At 37.9% G+C, this 21,456-nt stretch overlaps 1 protein-coding gene across 1 annotated transcript in view; it reads right to left on the bottom strand.

Annotated features, from left to right (window-relative positions):
* Nucleotides 1-7,348: 7,348 nt before the first annotated feature.
* Nucleotides 7,349-21,456, bottom strand: part of prkd1 (protein kinase D1) — a 108,609-nt gene continuing 94,501 nt past the window's right edge. The window contains exon 22 of the mRNA XM_039603140.1: nucleotides 7,349-7,534. Coding sequence (XP_039459074.1) covers nucleotides 7,349-7,534 — 186 coding nt within the window. The remainder of the gene's footprint in view (nucleotides 7,535-21,456) is intronic.

Below are 21,456 nucleotides of genomic sequence, written 5' to 3'. Positions count from 1 at the left end.
TCTCCCTCCTAGCCTCTTTTAAGGTTTCTTCCTCACTTCCTTGCAGCCTTATTGAACCTCCTCTGATTCTCATTTCTTTTTCACTTCCCACCTTTCACCTCCTGTTTTTTCCTCCTTATTTCCTTCTTCGCCCTCCCCTACTCTTTGGCCCTCCGTGTTTCCTTCCTACATTCCTCTTTTCTCTCTCTTCTGTTTCCTCGTTTTTTGTCCACTTTTCACCAGTTCCACATGTTTGTTGTTTCTCTCCTCTTTTATGGTCTCCTATTTCAGTCATCTCCTGCTTGTCCTCCCTAAATTATGCCGGTCTCCCCCTGCCTCCTGTTCTCTCCTCCTCCTGGTTGGGGGTCTGTATTGTCCCCTCTTGGTGCTCTGTGGGAACAGCTCCTCTGTTTGTTGGCCAATAGGTCCAATTCAGCTGGGGCCTTTTCAGAAAAACCAGCACCACAAAAGCTAACGGGAAATGACGCCCCTCCACTCCATCCCCCCAACCTTACCCAACTGCCCATCAACACCCCCTCCTCCCCTCCTCTCCCACTGAGGCCCTCTAAGTTTGTTTAAGAGATTGAGTGTCTAAAGAAAGAGACAGAAAGAGAGAGGGACGGAGAGAAAGCGTCCGCCCATTAAGGTAATTATATAGAGCCTGTGTTCCTGTGAGGGCCCTTAATTGATGTTAATATTTGTCTAATTGGGGGGATTGGGGAGAGGAGGAAGGGTGGTGGGGTTGGAGGTGGCAGAAAGAAGGAGGTGAAGGTCCTCGTCAAAAGGTCCCTCTTCCTCAAAGGACAGGGAGCACTTTTCAGTCTTCCCCGCATCTTTCTCTTCTCTCTCTGTCGTTCACACCTTCCTACAATAGCTATCACCTCCAGCTTTCTCACATTACCTTTTCTTACCCTCCTCCCATCCCTCCACACCACCACCTCCACCCTTCCTTCCCCCTCTGGTCAGCCTTGTAGGCTCTCACAGCTCCCACACCGACCTGATTAAACTGTGCTATTAGAGCTAAACATCAGAAAACTAAACAAATCAAGACCAGCCACATTAAAGTTCAGTTCACTTAAGTTAAGACAAATATTTTCTCACGTTACTCTGAACTTTTACTTCAGTAAAATTATCTGTTTCTGTTCTGTAGCCTCAAGTCCTGTACTGAATTTTGTTTTTAAAGGTAGAAAAGATTACTCATTGGGGGTCACTCATGGTTAGTATTATGCTACAATAATTATTTTTAGTAGTTCTTTTAATATCCATGCTTTTTAGATAAAACAAAACAACAATCATAACAAATAGGAGAGGAAATAAAATACAAATAAATTAAAAAGTTCGCAACATAGCACAATAAAAACTAATAAGATAAGATAACAAATGGCATAAAATCATATACTTTTTGTGGAATGCATCTCTATTCATACATATAATGCATTTACTGAATTTACAGACTTGAAGGACATTTCATAATAAAATTGAAGATTAGAAATACTCAATATGCTTGCTTCTCATAACCTTTTAAACTGGTCTTGTAGCCCCTTCAATTGCTCCAGTGCCCAGTCTGGGAACTAGTGCTGCATTGTTTTCTGATATTCTTGGAGGAATTTTCAAAGTTTTTAAGGTATCTGTTTCTGACATTCACGAATTCATTGCAGCATATCAGATAGCAGAGCGGTGAGTTTAACGTGTGGTTTTCAGTATTGACAAAAAACACATAAAAAAATAAATTAAAAAAATTTGTTTTTACAAACTGTGACTTCATTTACCTGGATAATCCACAAAACACACCAGAGGCCAATTTCACAGGAACTACTTCCTACCAAAAAAACTGTTGATTTTCAATGACACAGAGAAAACAGCCAAAAAAACAAGAAACAGAAATTATTCATAATTGGAGTTCTGTTGGTTTCCAGTAAAGCTTTAAAGGGGGCCTATTGTTCCTTTTCCTATCTTATGTTATGTTTAGACTGTTCATGGATGCTCATATTAAACGTGATCAAAGTTTCAAACACCGAGGTCAGTGTATGTGCAAATAATCCCAGTGAGCAAAACATTCAGGCTCCAGGCTAATATAAAAGGCTGGTTTCAAACAGTTCATGCTATTCCTGGATTTGTATTTCATGAATAAATATATCCTTAATATTGTTAATAAAACAGCCGTTCCTGTCACCACAAAGACTTCAGCCATCTCTTACTCAAACATTTGGTTTAAGAGTGGCAACCAATCAGAAGAAAGTTAGTTTAAAGAAACAGAGAAAGGTGTCAAAACTGCTTAAGAACGAACCAGGAAGCTCCATAATGGGTCAGTATAAAAAATGCCTGATTTTTTGCAACTGTGAACAATAAAGGCATGAAAATGGAAGAGATTATGCCAGGTGTCCTTTAACTTTCCATTTTAATTTTAAGATTAATGGCATAATGAAATAAATAAAATATCATATTCTGTACTGAAAACAAAAACACACTTCACTGCTATATGTTTTAAAACAAATTAAAAAAATTATAATGTCAATACTAATAATACTAGAGTTGAGTCTATAAGTATTTAGACAATTGTAATTGCTGGCATTAAACAATCTCAGCTGTTTAATGCCAGCTGAGACTCCTTTCTTGTTATTCCATGATAAATTAAGGAGATGCAGATGTGAAGATCATTCCAAGTATTTAACTTGGATTTGGTAGCTGTTCACAGGAAGTCTGAATATGAGACCCAGAGAAATGCCAATGTAAGAGGGAGGCCATTAGACTGACAAACCAAAACCAGCCTATCAGAGAGACAACAAAAACTTTAGGAGTGGCCAAATCAACAATCTGAGAGATTTGTAAAAAAAAAAAAAAAAAAAAAAATGCACTGGTCCCAACACTAAAAAGCCTGGAAGACCACTGATGATTGTACAATCCCTTCGCAACATCGAGCAAAGTCAAGACCACTCTGGGGTTAGTAGGAATATTATTGTCAGAGTTTATAAGCAACCGAGGCCTTCATTAATGGAAAAGGGGGGGGGGGGGGTAAACAAGGTGCAAACCACTGATTATACTCACAAAGAGTATAATCAGAATTGCCAGAAAACGTGTAAAAGAATTCTCCCAATTTTCCCAAAAACAAACAAACAAATAAATGGATGAAAGAAAAATAATTGTGTACCAGAATGATGGATGCAAAATTGATTCCACAACCAAGATGAACTTGTATTTGTAGAATGGGCAAGACAAAGTGTGGAGAAAGACAGAAACAGCTCATGATCAAACGGATACAACGTCATTTATGAAACATATTGCGGACAAACTTATGTCATAGATATGAGACGCATAGAAAAATGTATAAACCTAGACTGTAATCCATATGATCTTCCAAAAAAGTAGAGATGCTCTGTAAAGTGTAAATAAAAACAGAATGTAATGACTCGCAAATCTCATAAATCCGGTAACAAGCTGTAAGGCACATTTGCTTTTTAGTTGGGAGGATGTGGCATCCATGTTTCCAAAAAGAAGGAAAAATGTCCTTTTTTCCCCTTGGTGCTGGTGGGACTTCCATTCACATTTGGCTCCTTCTTTGTATGCTGGAGTTTTAACCTGCATCTATGGATGGTGATGGTGAGCATCCAGCTGATTTGGGGCCTTGTCCCTTATGAGCAAAAATTTCTTAAGCTTCTCTGATTTTTTGATGATTTTATATTGTAGTTGGTGACAGATTTACAGACATTATTATTAGAACTTATTAGAACTTTTCCAGCCTTTTGTTGCTTTTCTGAGACACTTTCCTGCTATCAAATTGAAAAAAAGTTAATTTTCTCTGTTTAAGCATTTTAATTTGCATTGTTTTTGTTTACATTTTGTTTACTTCACAACTTTTTTGGAATTGAGTTAAACTGCTTGCTTTTTGAGCCATATTTTTCATTTCTTTTAATAAATAATTCAGCGTACAGCTGAATCTGTACATCTGTAGTGGCCATTAAGGTAGCCCATAATTAACTGTTCGTATACCACATTTCATAATATGTTGATAAGTTTGCAAAGTTTGAGATCTTCTCACAATTTCAATATATGATTTTCTAAAATTTCTGGTTGTATAAATGAAGAAAATGAAGAATTATTTTCTTCATTTTCTTAAAAACAACAGTTACCTTAAGGCATTTAAAAATGTTACAATTCCTCTGGTTGAAAAATGCAACCTTACTGTTGTCATGTATGCAAACATTTATAAAGATTTAAGCTGAAATTGTTGATACAGTTTATTGCTTGGAATAACTTTTAGTTGCCTCTACATCAAACCACATTGAGATGCATTATTATTTTGGAGAGAGACCTGCTGTTGTTTTAAGTTGTCTTAAAACCAGTTTAATTTTGAGAGACATGCTGTCACATCTGGCATTGGCTCCATGTCTTTAATTATACCTGATAGCTAAAAAAAACTTTAAACCTGTTGTGCTCTGCTCACCTTTCCTATTTGAAAAAGACTTTCCTTAGTTTGCTTTCTTTCCCTTTCGTTTTACTTTTTTCTTTTGCGATACCTCAATTTTGCTTTCCGGGGGAAGACATGACACGTTAGGAGTCACCTAGAGAGAAGAAATTAGCTGGTGTAAAGGCTCCGAGTGGGGTTGGACTGAATAATTTTCTATCATTTGTAAGTGGTGACAGTGCCATCAGAGGGCCTCCATTATTTTTCAAAAGTCAAAGTTCATTCACCCAGCAAAATTATTCAGACAATTTAATTATGACACAAATTACCTCGAAATAGGAAATGCAAACAAAAACAACATTTTATTCCAAGCTTACAAGGGTCCCAAGATAGTCGGTTCAATTTTTGCCCCATTACCACACCCTTGCACACCAGATTATAAAAAACAAAACAAAAACAAGCAAACAAACACAAAAACAAACAAACAAAATAATCCAGTGCAATTAAAACCAGATTAAAGCAGAAACATGAATTAATCTGGCCCATCATTACTTGATCAGATGGATCTCTTCCATTTCAAAACTTTCTAAAACCAAGACACCAACTAATTCAAACTATATCACTTAGTCCAAATGAGAATAAAGCTGCCAGTCAAGATCAAATGACCTATCTAAAACAAACCAGCATGGTTCAGACCAAACAACTCAAACCAGACTGGACAGGCAAAATCTAGAGAAGACCAACCCAAACCAAACATAAACAAGTCATCAAGAAATTGAATTTTGTCATCTCATGGATGTGCTTTTGTGTCACTTACAGGATACAGTTAAAGATAGTCAGATGGGTTGCAGACCCCACTTGTCTCATACACAATGAATAAGTATTGCATTTCAATATGCAGGTTTAATATTTTTAAGGCACATATTCTAACTTTTTACATATTTCAACATATTTTCACTTTTAGCTCAAAATAGCTCATCACTGTTTTTTTTTGTTTTTTTTTGCTATGTATCATAAAGAAGGCCACTTGGTGCAGCCTTCTCAAGAAGTGCTCGGTTGGTGGCCATATTTCATTTAGATGACATGATAGATCTGCCTGTGGGATGTAACCAAACAGTTTTGTTTGTTTGTTTGGGTTTGTTTTAACATTTTGTACACATCTGTATCAAAGAATCAACCAGAATCAAAATGGCAAAGACAATAAAGCTTCACAAACCAGTAGGTGATGTCAGATGCAGTGGGTTGTAAAAAAGCACGGCAAGTTCATTCTTGGGACCTGCAAGTAGGACACGGCGAAGATGCATGAGGTAACATCTTGAACTATTTAAACTCCTTTTCAACCAAGGTTGGTTATTCTGCATCAGTAACTTGCCAGATAATAAGAAACTAGACCAGTAATGTTCAGTTTACAACAAGCCAGAACAGGTTAACCCCAGACCAATCCAAACCAATCGAAAGCAGTTTGAAACAGAATAAACTAGTCCTAATAGGACCAGTCTGGTGACAATCCTCGAGAGAACTAAAAAACACAAGAACCAACTAAACTTTTGACAAACTAAACCACATGACAACAAACAAACACATTCATCTTCTTCCAAACAAACAAAGTAAGCTGAGTTGATCCAGATGAACTCGAGCTAACTGACAGCAGCCATTGTGCTGCGACGACATGCCGCTCTGACACAGACTGACAGCGATTGTTGGTTTGTGTAGGCCCTGATGATGATGATGAAGGTGAAGATGATGATGGCGGAGGGTGAAAGCCACCGTCAGCCTCCGCTGTTACTCTCCTGTCATCTCCACCACTGGCAACCGCCGCCGGGCCCTGCGCTAATTACCGCTACATCTGTCTTTCTTTTTTTTCCTCTTTCTCCTCTAGTTTCTCCGTTGTGTGCTGAACAAATAGTTCACGCCACAGCACCCCTCCTCTGTCTCTCCTCTTTACCCCCTCTGACACCTCCCTGCGTCTCCTCACAGCTGGAGGCAGTGTCAGCGCCACTCTTTTATGGATTTTATTTGCATGTTTTTGTGCACTCCATGTGTGTGTTGCGAATGAGTGCAAGAGACTGAGCATTTGGTATTAAACACTGGGGCATTTTTTCTCTCTTCCCACATCTTCTCTGTATATATTTGTGTATGCTAATGAGGAATTTCTGTGCTGCCAGCCATAATGGAGCTGCTGGATAATAACCCTGCTAAACAAACCAACAAACCAATTATCTCCGCTCTTGTTTTTCCAAGCCCACTGTAATTACTGTATGCAGAAGAAAGAGGAGTTTGTTTTCACCGGCAAAGAAAGCTGAAGTGACCCAACATAAATCCTGAAAAATAATCAGATTTGATTTTTTTTTTTTTTTTTTGTTTTCCACAGCTGAACTCGTGGTGGAGCAAAATCACCTCCGACCCTCAAACGCACACACCCTTCTCTCCTCAGTTTAGATTTGTCCGTCATTCCCATGGAGGGGGCTGCAAGGATCGACAGACAACGAGCCTGGCATCAAAAAAAGGGGGGGAAAATGACAGCGCGACAAATAACCTTCCTCGCTTTCTGCCCACAAAATCGACCAAAGACATAGAAAAAGCCTCTAAACTATGTCCCGCGGCCAAATGAGACACCTGTCCAAACCTCTAAAGACCTTTTGTGTCTTTCACAGATTCTTTGCGCCGCGTTCTAATTGGCTGGCTGGACTATGTGTTAGCGTGCATGGCATGCCCGGCTGCCGAGAAGGTAAAATAGGGAGGCGGGGGAGCTGAATAGAAATGTGATTGTGTTGCTGTCAAGCGCTCCCACATGAACTCCCCTTTTCTTTCTCCACCCGGACAGAGAGGAGAAGTGTGAAGGGGGGGTGGGGGTGGGGGGGGGGTAGAATGAAGAAGAGGAAGGGTGAGAGAGAGAGAGGGAGTGAAAGAGACACACTTCATTTGTCATCCAGCGGCCTGATTGGAGTGGCAAAGCCAATTCACATCTCAAGTGGAGTTCCCATCACACAAACCCCCTATACCAAACCTCCACTGCTCCTCCTCCTCCTCATCCCCTGTATCCTGCCAATCAAGCACAGCCTGAGCAAGTTGCCGGTGTTTCGAGCTGAGAGCTTCATCATCATGGATGGGAGCGGTAATGACTCTCTCTCTCAGAGGCTGTAATAGCTGCAGCTAATGGGGAAGGGTGGGAGGGAGACGGTGGAAGAAGGATGGGGGTGAGGGTCACGGGGAAGGTTGGATGGATTGGAGGGGGTGACGGGTGACTGCTGCTGCCATCACAGTAAGATGCTCACATAACTTTTTTGGGGGGGACCATTTTTACTTAAAGCTTCACATTGCTCTGCAAGTTCCCTGAAGCTAAAAGCATCTTGCAGCACTATCTAATTGTCCATAAATACATAAAATGCATTTTCCTAAAAAGTCCCAGAACTATAGCTATTATTTGTCAAGTACCAAACAATTTAGAAAGGGGACTAAAAGTTGCGCAACCGACACTCAGACTATAGTCAGAACCTGACAGGACAGCTATGGAAGGATTACTGGCCTACCAGATGCATTCCAAGAGACCAAAAGGGTTAGAGAAGCCACAGCTCTCCACAAAGTTTAATGTAACTGTTAACACTTTGTATTGTCTTCTAAGAGGTGTAAAACATTCACAATCAACTAGAGCAAAACCATGGAAATGCTGAATGGCAGCCAGCTACGAGAAACATAAAAATAAATAAAATATGTAGGCACTAGTGCAAAACAAGCAACCAATCAAAAACATTTCAAACCACATAGAATGTGCCCTCCAATGTACTAGCAAGAGACACTAAGCTTTAAGTTTATGTCAATATAACATTACATACGTCATTTTATTTTAATATATGATCATTTAGATAACAATATAACAGACAAGAAATTAAAATTCAAAAATAAAGGTCAAAGTTAGTGATATTCAAGTTTTCTTGTTCTTTTACTGTGGAAGAAAAAAATAAATAAATGTGTTATTTTTAATGCTCATTAATTTTGTAAAACTGGTGCTGCAGTTTCCACAGCAAATTAGTGCGAAGAAAGAAGAAAGTCCCACTAGAAGCAAGTCTTACCACTTGGCAGCCATCTTGTAATGTCTTTGAGCACTTATTTGTGTTGCAATTTTCAAATGTCACCTAAAGTAACTTTAATTTATTTCAGTAGTTAGTGGTTACTGACCATTTCTACAAACGTGGCACCCTCATTCTCCAGAAATTGTTGTGCGTGAAAAGGCTTCATGTGAGTCAAAATAAAAAGCTTCTCCTAAAAAAAATTGTGCTCAAAAATATTTTTTCTCCTGAATTTGTTTGTGTCCTATCACAAAACATAACAGAACATTGAATAAAAGCAGCAAAAGTTGAAAAACTCTAATAATTCCACACAGGAGATGAACAAAAGGGTCTTTTTCTATAAATATACGTCAGTTTTACTCCCATTTTGAGAGACTACATGTTGTTTTTGAAAAACAATCTGGTTCACTGATATATTTTCAATAGAAAATAAAACGGTGATGCATAAGAGTAAGATATATTAAGCTTTTCTACACATGAGATGCCTTCATTGCTGGTTTGAAGATTCAAGGCTATAAAGTGAGCTAAAGTGAGTTAACCTCCAGAGCAGAAGGACAGTTGAGATTATTAACATGTCTTAGACTGCAAATTAAATTGTCTCAAATTCAGTAACCTCTCATAGATTTCTATTCTCCTGTCTGTGTGGCATCTCTGGGGATTTCACTTCACTTTTTGGCTTTTCCATCTCCCACCAAACACTTTCTGATATATTCTTTTTAATATTATTTTGTCTTCCTCTCTGTCACCTCTTCTCCTTTTCTGTTTTCACTCCTAAATGATGCTGTCAGTCCCATGAATGCAGCATCTGTGGATATGGCTGGATGAGTAATGTGCAGGGGTTTTCTGCAGGTCCATCATGGTGGCTCACTCTGAACATAATCTGGTAAACAGGTTTTTGTTGTGTCTTCTGATGTGTGTTTGTGTGGGTGGAGGTGTGAGCCTTTTCAGAGGTTACAAACACTATTTCTTATTTTTGTTGTTTGTTTTGTGAGTGTCCCTGCAAAAAACACACATTTATATTATCTTCTCATGTTTTAAGCAAGTAAGAAAAAATCATTTTCTCTACAGCAGTTGTTTAAATTAATATTTTCTTCATCAGAATCAAAACCAGAATTCTTTTTTTATCCCAGAGGAAATTATATGTTCACAGTTTCTCCAAGACAGTAAGAACAGCAACTAATTAAACTAAGTTATATATTACAATATAATACAAAATATAACAAAATAGCTCTAATAAATGCAAATGGCTCTAACTAGAGGAATTGTACCTTGTATCTCCATCTTATCTTGTCTGCTTCAGTAAGTTCATCAGTGTGTCTTGCAGGGCATTTGAAGTGAGCTGTTGCTGGACACAACATTAGCTCTGTTATACGTATACATACTAACTGGTTTTGCCACCCCTGGCAGCACGAACTGCAAAAGCCTCATTCTGTATGGTTTTTGGTTTCAGTATATATAAAAATCCAAAGCTCTTCAACATCAATTTTCTATTGTTTCTCATCAGTTTATCTTGAAAAGTTATTTCAGTCATAAATAAATAAAGATTTTAGTTTAGTTCAAATATATGGGATACATTTTTTCTTTTTTTTTCTTTTGGCTTTTTGGATTTGCTGTGATAAGTTCATTGCAACACACATCTAGAGACATAATATTGAAATGATACTAAGTTATGTTCACACTCTTTGTGTTCTTTAGTAACAGTTGAGTTGGGTCCTACCAAATAAGAAAGTTCATATTATCACCACTTAAATAAGTGTATAAATGTATTTATATGCTAACCATGTCGCATGTATTAGGAATATGATAAAGGTTTGCCCTGGATGACTGTCTGAGATAACAGAGTGCTAAGCTAACAGCTAATGCTAGCAACTTTAATTAGCAAGCTGCATCCATAAACTGGGAGGGTGAATTATAATAACATCACCCTACTACAGTTGTTAGAAAGAATGAGACTAAATATATATAGTTATGATGACCTGAGTCTACGTACTGCCACTGCTGGAGCTTTAAATCTGGATTACAGCCAGAATAGAAGAGGTTTCGAACAGTACTGTGCTGAGAGAACCATTAATTGGAAATATATATTTGTTACCTTATTTGGGAGAAAGCTTAATAAGCCTTAGGATGGCTCAACATGACAAAGTTTTCTTCGTAATGGTACAGTCTCACACAGTGACTGGAGACTGTAGCACAAACATAATTATTGTCACCATGAACGTGTGATTTCATTTCCTTAGAAATGGTTCCTTTGAAGATAAGGACCAGTCAGTTGAAGTTTGAATTTCCTCAGCAAATAGTGACGTGTTTGCTGCAGATGGTAATTTAACTTGTGCTTAGTTGCCTTGCTTTTATACCAGTTAGCTATCAGTTGAGTCGAGTCCCATATTTGAAAAAACTGGAGATGCAGTCTTATTTTTACTTTAGCATGACTGAGCCGTAACATTTGCATGGTGAACAAACATATATTCTTTCTTTTCAGTCGTTAAATTTCTACTGTGTGTCAAAGCCAGTTTTCATGTGCTTTTCCAAAGGCCAGCCAACGCAGGCTCTAAATTTCTTTGAAGAAGTTTGACTTAAGGAAACTTATGAAACTTATCTGAAGTTCCAGTGACGAGTGGTGTTTTCAAGCTTTGTTTTGAAACAAGATCTTATTGGAAACACGACTTGATAACTGTAGGAAACTCTTCCTCCTTAATGAATGGGAATTGAATCTAAAACTGGGTTGGTATCTGTCCCTTGCTTGGCCCACACAGTGGATTCAGAGGAAGTCTTAGTACAGAGTTTAAAGCCTTTAAAGGATTAGTCCACCTTATATTTAAAGTCTTTCTATCAAAGCGTGTAATCCTCTTCCACAGGCCTACTGGGAGTCTGAACTCTGCAGAAGATCTGAACATCTTTCAGCTCGTCTTTCTCTTCAAAGCCTTGGGATGATCCAAAGGTCATGACCTCTAACCTTTACCACTCCAGCACCTCATCCCCTCAGCTGATGTTCACATCTCAAAGTTTGTTTTCCTTTTTCTTTCCATCTTACTTTAGTTTGTTACGTCATTTTCTTTCTTTCATTTCTTACTTATTTAATGAAGAAAGCTGTTTTTTTTAAAAAACATTTGTTCACGTTTCTACTCATTTTCCTTCATTGCCTTCTTTTTCTTGTAGTTATTTTGTGTTGACTTTTGGTCTTTGCTTCCTTAAGTTCCTTCCCTCTTCTTGGTCATCCTTCCTTCCTTTAAAAGCACTTTTTCCATCTTTTTTCTGCTTTTCTTTACCATTTGCCTCTTCATTTTCTTTTCAGTCTTTATATCCTTCAGTTGTTCACCTGTAAAAAGTTTTTTCTTTAAATTAGTTTTCCCTCATTCCTTTATTACTTATTTCAGTACTTGCTTTTTTATGCTACATTTTTTAACTTTCATTTCTCTCGTTTCTCTTTTTTCTAAATTTATTTTATCTTTCTTACTTTAATTTCATCTTCCTCTTCTGTTCCTCTGTCCTTTATTTTTATTCCTTATTCTTATGAGATCCCAGACTTTTCTCTCTCTTTTTCCACCTAATTCTTCTTTCCTTCTTTGTTTTTCTCAGTATGTGTCTTTACTTTCTGAACTCCTTTTGCTGTCCTTAAACGTCCCCTTTTCTGTTTCCCCTCTTTACTTTCCTGTCTCTCCTCTACTTTTAACCTTCCTCACTCATTTGTAACTTTTGTGACTCTTTTATGTTCCTTTCCTCACATCCGTTCCTTCTTTTCCGACCTCTTCTTTGCTACTTTGCTGTTTCTTACTTTTCCACCTGTATCCTTCCTCCCTCCATGCTGATGCTGTGCATGATTTCCACTTCCTGGGAGAGCCCAGTTCCTTCTGGAGGATTTGTATATTGTAGTTGTGACACTTTTACTCTGAAGCCTCCACATTCACATAAATCCAAAAAAGAAAAATCAGCAGTTTCCAGATTCTCTCTTCCTCCTCCTGCTTCATCCCTGACTCCTCTCTTTCTTTCTTCCTCCCGTTTCCCTGTCAGAGGAGAACTCGACTCCTCCGCGGCTGTAATCACTTTACTACTGTTTTTGTTCACGGTAAGTGGACTAAATATTTGGATGCTCATAAGCAAAGCAGAATAATTGAACGTGTGATTTGTGGCAGCTGGCTCTGAGTCTATGGGCTTGTCTCGGCATAATGAAAACAGCTAGCGAGCCGTTGTAAACAAAAGCAACTTGTTATGTTGCAAACCCCTCGCTGTGCTTTGCTGTGTGTGGGAAACAACTAATTTTCTTGATGGCGTACTGTAATCATGGCGAAGCTTTACCACGCGCTGTGCTGAGTACTGCAGCGCTTATTAATACAGAGAGAGAGTAAGTCCACTCCTGGCAGAGCTACTATTACCGTAAACACTTTAAAGTGTGAAGGGAGAGAGAACAACACACCAACCTGAATTATTATAATTATTAGGTGAGTCCAAAGCGGCGGACTGGGCTGGCTGGAGGACCTGAGCCTATTTACAACCGCCGCTGGAGCTTTAAATTTGGATTCCAGGACTGAAGAGTTGGCCTGTTATGAGAGTACTCAGGCTTCTTCAAAATCACAGAATAATTATAATAATAAAAATAATTACAGTAATAATAATAACGCAGGTGAAAGAGTTTCTCCCCAGCCAACAAGCTTGTCGACTCAACAGGAAACTCTGTGTCTCCTGTATGGTTCACTCCGCGACATCAACTTACAAAACTAGAATAATTAACTGGATAGTATGAGTAAAATAATCATAATAATCACAGAACATTTATAATTCCAGCATCAGAGAACTGAGTTATCTCAGTTCAACTAACAATAAAAACAAAAGTTAGAAGAAAATAAAATGCTGAAAGATGGTTCAAGCTGAATTTTTTTTAGCCATTCACATCTTAGAGGTGAAGGTGAATGCAGCTGAGAAACTGAGAGACACTGTGATACAGTATATAAAGTATAACGCTGTGTACAATGACACCTGAAATTCACGATCAAGAATATCAGGAGGTAGAGCAGGTCATCTACTAATTTGAAGCTTGGGAGTTCGATCCCTGGCTGCTCCAGTCTGCATGCCAAATATTCTTGGGCAAGATACTCAACCCAAGTTTCTCTCTGATGAATCCATTGAAGTGTGAATTTTAGCTAGTGCTTAAGCACAGAGCATAAAAATGCTTGAACGAGTGTGTGAATACTAGAGTGCTCAGTAAGAGTAAAAACATGCTATATAACGACCACTTCGTTTAACAAATCAAGTCAGCCAAAACTAAGTATGCCACTGACTTATGCTCAGTAGGATCTACTAGGTCATTGCAACAATACTTGCCAAAATCTCAAAGACCAGCAAAGTGGTGACTTTTCAGAGAAGCAACATATTGTAAAAACAAAAATAATAGTGACAATCTGCTTTCAAATTTACCATTAAACGAACCCAAACTGTATAGTTTCCTGATTCATTGGTTTATGACTTGGTGCTAAGATGACTTGGTGCTATTGACTCTATAGATGTCAGGTCACCATTTCAATACCAATATTTCAAATGAGTCATTTATACATGCATGCTGCAACATAAAAAAACCCCCATTAATTATGAGACGTTGTGGCGGCTCTGTTATGCCGTGGGCGGCATTTGCCACCACAGCATAACAGCATAATGATTTGGGTCCACTTGTCCCCTTCGGGAACGGTCTAAAATGTCAATCCAATTAAACACCCACTGGAGATGTTGAGCTGGCATTGTAGACAGCTCAGACTGGTTGAATGGGCTGGATGGTACTCATGTCTCCAGAAGAGGTTCAGAGACTTGGAGAACAAATGATTAGGTCTTGAAACTGTTTTAGTGGCACATGGTTAGCCACCTCTTAACGTCTACTAGGTCACTGTCTAAGCCACAGGCTAAACAAATCTAGCTTCAGAAAGGAGAAGATTTTGAATTTCAAATTCAAATCAGTGTAATTTCACCCTAAAACCTACGAGGTATGAATTTTTTATTTGGAGATGTGAAAAATTGGACAAATTACATACAAAGAAGTAGATCTGAACCTAAAGCTTATGCTATGTCTTAAAAAGGCAGTGGTTTTAGTGGGCAGTCATTTCAAATTCAACATATCTGTCAGCTCAGCAAACACACAAACTGTATCACAGTGTGTTGCCAGCTAAAGGTCCAGCAGCTGAATTTCACAGTGGGACAAAAAACAAGAAAGAGCTAACTTCACTCAGAGATGGAGAAAAATAAGAAAGACAGGACAAGAAGGGAGGTTAGATTTAAAGGTGAGGACTGCTCAGTAACACTTGATAATCAGCAGATCCAAATTTTACATGTGATGTCATAATTTTAATCACATATTGTATTTAAATATGATGCGTGTAGATAAATGATGTATTTTCATTTTGTTAAACATCTTGCAAAACAAAATAAGGATACTAACTTTGTGTTATTCAAATGTTGCATTAAAGATAATGGGCAGGATAAACAGGTTAGCTTGCATTAATGTCTAAATCTGAGCACCACAGCCACTTTGTATCAGTTCAACAGAGAGCTTTATTGTGAATTCACCTACATCAAGTGTAGCAGAGATTAATTTGTATTTAAGCTGATGGTGCTTAGATTCATTCACTGAATTCCAAATTTATACAGTCCCGATGAAAAGTTTAAGTTCAGTTCCAGACAGTAGATGCCCTTTGTGTAGCCGTCTTCACCACTTGGAGAAATGTTCCCACTCACCTCATGGAAACGCTTGCATCAAGAATGCTGCAACTTTTTTTTGGAGGTGTGGTCCTAAACTTTTGGTCATCTGTAAAACAGCCTGTTTCACTTTAAGTATTGTTTTCAATAATTTGCATGCTCAAAAAATGTTTTGTCTCACTCCCATTTCTTCTTGTTGCCTATTGAAGCTCTACCTTGTAAAATATGATTTTTTGCCATTTTTCAAGTGGTCTTAAACTTTTGATCAGGACTATACCAAGTACTGTGCTGTATACTGTGTAGTATAAAGACAGTATGAACCATGACAGCTTTTGAAACTGTGAACATATTGTTGATATACAATATGTACATATTTCACTGTTTAGAGGAGGCGAAGTCACCCTCTACAATGCATGCAACAAAAAATAGTTATTTTTAAAGTTCTCTTTCACGGCTTGTGTCCATTTATTAGAAATAGAATTAAAATTTGAATAATTTTTGTATTCTCATGTACTAATATTATTTTAATAATATATAATTAATATAGCACAAGGTTCAATTACCTTTGTAAAAAAAAGTGTTAGTAGAATTGTCCTTCAAGGAGCTACTTTGGACTTTCTTATTTTGAGAACATTTTTAGAGCCTGTACCTTTTCACTTTTAGTACATCAAATTCTACTGGATTATTTTTAACCCAGGTATATGTACTTCTACTTAAGAAAGTCTGTACTTTTGCCCCCTCTGGAGAGCAGAAAGAGGTGGGATAGAAGCACAAATGCACTGTGGAATTCAGCAGGAAAAATCAAACAGCATAACAGAACCAGGTTTAGAGAGGCTGGCCACGAGTCTGCCTCAGTTGCGGAGGCAGAAAAACAAAACAAAAGAGAGAAAATTCAAAAATAAGCAATATATGGACACATTCACTCTGAAAGGGAGCCTCCATGTGGAACAAAGAGAAAAAATATCTGGGTCATATGTAAAATCGGTAACAATAAGGTTTTACTCCTGTGATTTGGCCAAAACACAACTGGCAAAAGCAAATGTACATCTTCGAGCAATTACCCAACTAATCAACCATATGTGTAAACAATTTACAGGTGACATTAACAACAATAATCAAGTAAAAATGAGATGCAACACTAATAATAATATCAAATACATTAACAAAAATTAAAAAAAAAAGTAAATCCTATTTAGGTTGGGGCTTTCCTGTGTAGTTTGTCCTACCCCGCCTGTATGGGTTCTGTCTGAGTATCTCGGCTTCCTTCCACAGTCCAAAACCTGCACTTAGTAGGGGTTACAATGTGACTAATCTGGTAATTAGGTTAACTGGTTAAATTGGCTATGGGTGTGAATGTGAGTGTGAAAGATTTTCTGTGTAGCTGGGTTAGCCCTGTACAGGCCACCACTCTGTCCAGGGGTGGCAGCTGGGATAGGCTCAAGGCCCCCTCCCAACCCTGAATTGAAGAAACAGAAGAAAATGGTTGGTTGGATGGATGGTAAGGTCCTATGATTGCTATATGGAAACATAATTTCCTGGACGTGGGGTTACAATGTGACTGTAGTGTTAAAAAACACAAAGATTTAGGTTATTTTTTCCTCCCTCTCCTTCTCCTCCTCTCTATGACATCAGAATAACAAACTATCTACATCTCTACACCTCTCCTCTGTTCTCCTTTAGATAAAAAAAGCTTCTCTCCTCATCACGTATCCTTGACCTGCACCTGTGGAGGACTGAGAGCTGAAGAGAAGGAGAGAGAGAGGAGGGGAAGGGCTGGTCAACCCCTGAGAGGGGTCAAGCGTCAGGGTTGGGAGTCAGGGGTCAAGAGGAAATCCCTTCTGTGGACAGAGAGCCAGTTATCATTCTCATCTAATGGAGCGGCCATCTGTCAATCAGGAAGAGAGGGGAGGGGCCAACAGGTATCGCTGGCCCCTGATGTGGCCACCGCTGTCCCCCAAGGGCCAAAACCTTCTAGAAATACAACTCAGGGTCCAAATGAGGTCGTGGGATTGTTTACGTTGCGCCTCTGTGGCCCGACCTCAAATGATACAGATGAGCACAGAGAGTTTAATCAAGTTTCACTGACCTGAAGATGCCCTGCTCCTCTGATAACTCAACCTGAGTTACACATCGGCTGACTCTGCTCTATAACACATGTGCAGTCACCTGGAGTTTAAGTAGATGCTTTCAAAGGCCTCGTTTTGGCTCAGCAGCAGTCCAGACCTGAAAATAATCAGTCTGCCATCAGCTCAATCAGAGATGACAGAAAAGCCAATGGTGGAGAATTCCTGGTATTTGAACAATTGGGTAACACTTTATAATAACTGTACACTAATAAAGATAAGTAAACAATGAATTAATGAATTAATATGACTTATAAATGATGGATGAACAATTTCTAAAGTATTACATTAAGTACCAAGATGTTACATGGGAATGTGAACGGTTTATGGTATCATTTAGAAAGCCTAAGTAAATGATTAATGAAATATTTAGATGTACATTTCTACATATAAAAACTGCAAAATAAGCTATTTGATTGTTAGTGTGTTAATCTGGGTTTTATATATATTTAAAAAATGTAATTCATGTTTTATTTAGGCAAAGTGAGGAATATCTATATCTTACAAAGCATTTACATTTTGAACTCAAACATCTAAGAAAAAAAACAAAACAAAACACACAAAGCATACAGGGATACGCTAAACACATATTTAATCTGTGTTAAATTATATATTGCTCAAGCTTTATGGTCCTAATTAATGATTACATAACAGCTCCAAAAATAAAAATAGTGGTTATGGATTTCCTACTGTGTTAGAGTAGTATTTTGAGAAATTGTATATTTATTGTGGCCAATATTGATATTTCTTTTATGGAATATCATCCCTGTTCTATACAGGCTGGGGTTTTGAAATTTATGGAACTGCTATTTGCTTTGGGATTCTCCAAAACCACAGCAAATTGAACTTGAGGAATTCTTAAAGAAATTCTAAATATCCCATTTTCTGGACATTTTTTTCTTGGAATGCCAGATTAATATTGGTTTTGGGGATGTTTGCACTTGTTTGTGAAGCTCTGTGGAATTTTCCTCATTGCTGTGTGAAAAAAAATATTTTATTTTATTTATTTCAAGAAGCTTTAGTACATTTAGGCTACACTACTGTGTGACTCCAGCTGCGAAGTGTTTCTCTTTCTCTCTTAAACCCCTCCAACATTCTCAGACTCTAGTCAACAAACATTTCAGTTTTTTGCAAAATGTCAGTGAGTTGTGTTTGCATCTTGTGATAAATATTTGCATGTTTTGTATCACTTTGTGCTTTTTCTGTTTTGTTTTTCTGTACTGAAGATGAAACTTGACCTTTTAATTTCATTTATAATTGCTTTGTGAGGTATGGATGGTTCTCACACAAAATACTTAACTAATAACTCAGAACTGCCTGAATTAGCCATGAATGATGAAATAAAAGTAAAACCCCTATTAGCACACTCACAAACAAACAGCTCACTCTATGTACACACATTTAATGGTGTATTTAGTCACTATTATTAATGGTTCATCAGACCATGGACCATTAACAGCTCCTAAATAACTTGTTTGTACTCAATATAATATTTTATTTAGAAATAAATAAACATCTTGTAGGATGTTAACACAACATAAACACTGAACACACAACATGCCCTGAAGTGTTTGCTGAATTTTCTGTCTCTGCAAAAAATCATCTCTGTCATATAAGAAGCTCTTGTGTTACTCTTTTTGCTTACAAAAATACCTCTGAGTAAAGTAAAACTGTACAAATGACCAACCGTTTACCTGATTCTCATGTGTTACAACACAGCTGCACCCAAACAGCTGATGAACGGATCCAGTGCCTGTGTGAAAGTGCTGTGGCTGAACACTTGGGGCTGTTTGTTGATGCTCTAACACACATTTAATCCACTGACCCTTCAATTATCTTGTAACACAATCTGTTCCCACCTGGGCTTGTGCCTCCTTGGCCATGTAATGGCAAACATTTCCAATGCCAGGCCGAGCCACACGGAACTCCCCGTAGACATCGTTCCCCCTCCTCCATTCTCATCCTCTGGCACATCCCAGCAATCCTTAGATTTAACAAATGTGGTTAGGCCAATCACCTTGTGCCTGTATGAAGCTCAGATGCACTTTTGCAGAAGTTTCCTGGCTCTAATGATCAGATCAGTTATTTAATAACAGCTTGGTCTGTCTGGGAGAATCCTGTCACTGGTTTTCTCAGAGCTCCGAGTCCTGCAGGGATTATAGAACCGGTGACTGTTACGGTAGCATGAGGAAAAAACCCAAAGCACATCCTTGGGGAAAACAGCAAAACAATAGGAGTGAAACCTGGAGAAACAGGTGATGCATTAGGGACTTTTATTTTATTTATTTTTAAATGGGCAAGCCCATAGTTGGCTTGCCTACAAAAAACCCATGTGGGCTCCATATAGGCTAGCCCAAAATTGGCCCAAAATTACATAAGACCTGGACTGAATGTCAGTGGCAACAGGTCTTATGGAATAATTAATCTAAATTTGAACTTTATAGATTAAAAGGGATGCCAAAAAGCTCTAAGACAATTCAGGCTGTGGTAAAGAGTAATTGTGGTCATACCAAATACTGACTTTCAAGTTCATCAGAACTGGAAAAACTGTTTTGGTTGTACATACTTAGTTTCCACATATGCTTGCATCTGCTTCAGTTACTCTCTGCACCTAATTCCCATTTTCCTATCAGCTTTAAAATAAGCCTACCTTAGCATTCTGATTGGCTGACATGTACCCCTGGCGCTCTCCTCTCATTAATCCCTCACATCTCAATAAGTATGAGTTTTGCAACACATCTCTCACTTGTATTTGGAGTCACTGATTTGAGAGGTTGAAATGAAAGAGTTGTGCAAATAGTTAAAAAAAGAAAGAAAGAAAGAAAATTTGAATTACAGGTTTGCAGGGCTCATTAGGATGTGTGTGTTTTTTTTGTTTTTGGTAAATCAGTCTACACATTTGTGAACACATTCAGAAGAAAAGCAAAGCAAACATTTCAAAAGTTACTTTTTTTCTACAAGCTCTTGCGTTGTATTCTGTGACTACACATTCAGTCTGCGTGTAAATATGACGTGCAATGTAGGATTTTTATTTGAAATATTTTTGCACTTTATAAATTCTCATACGATGTCTAAAGGTGCTTGTATTTTGCAACATATTTGCCTTCATATTTGAGTCCAACCCAAAGTGAGTCAGCATAGACTTGTATCAAAATCTCTAATAGTTTTAAAAAGCATTTTTAAAGCCTGTTATACAAAATGCTTTTGGCCTCTATGATTAGGTACGGCATTCAAAACAAGTGCTAAAGATTTTCTTTACATTTCATCCATCCTGACATTGGAGTTAATTGTCACGTGTCCGATAGACAGCTGTAACCAAAGTCGTATACTACACCTCACCTTGGCAAAGTGGCTTCTGTTGGTGCTTTGTAGAGCAATTTCAAAAGAATTACCTGACAAATAATATGACCTGCTGTGAGGTACAGCGTGTCCAAGAAGTTTGTACCTCACTGTTGATTACTAAAACTTATGTATTTTTCTTTGTTCATTGTTTAGCAGTAATGAGCAGTGTCCCTGTATAAATCCTTTGCTGAACAACTTTGCTCGCATGAGTAGTTGATTACCACTCTGTCATCCAAAGATTAGGGAATGAAGTTGTGGTTACAAATAACCAACCTGTTTATGGAACATGTTGAATTTTTTAGGTAATGTTCACAAGCAATGCTACTACAAACTGGGAACTTCTCTGTGTTGGTGTTCTTAAAAAGATTAGACTACGTTAATAGAAAGACAAAAATCACAACTTCTCAAAAAGATGCAAGCTTAATTTTGTGTCGTTAATATCACTAATCATTAACCTCAGAACATCGATTTTTTTTCAGTATATACACACTTTGGTATACTTGATGTCTCTAGAGGGCGCTGGCAAGAATTTAGTTACTCTGTTACTCAATTGTATTCTTATATACTCTTTTCCCTCTTTCATCTTCATAGTTCCTTTAACAGAAAGCCTTCAGACATTCATCTTCACCATCTTGTGTTTACTCAGGTGAGCTACCTGGTGTTAGCTTTCACCTTCACAATGCTACTGCTTGGAGAGATTTTAAAGTGATAGGGAAAAAGGTGACTCTGGTTTCTGCAGTCAGATCAAACACATAATAACCACTTACTGTAGATGAAACAGTTTTATTGCTTATGCAAAGGAAATTGTTCTGGTTTCGGTTAAAATACAACATTTTACAACATTAAATACAGAGTAGAAAGCTCTATT

The sequence above is a fragment of the Oreochromis aureus genome, linkage group 19 (assembly GCF_013358895.1).
Source record: "Oreochromis aureus strain Israel breed Guangdong linkage group 19, ZZ_aureus, whole genome shotgun sequence".
NCBI classification, from domain to species: Eukaryota; Metazoa; Chordata; class Actinopteri; order Cichliformes; family Cichlidae; genus Oreochromis; species Oreochromis aureus.
Note: the sequence above shows the minus strand (reverse complement) of the source record. Positions and strands in the feature narration are given on the sequence as shown.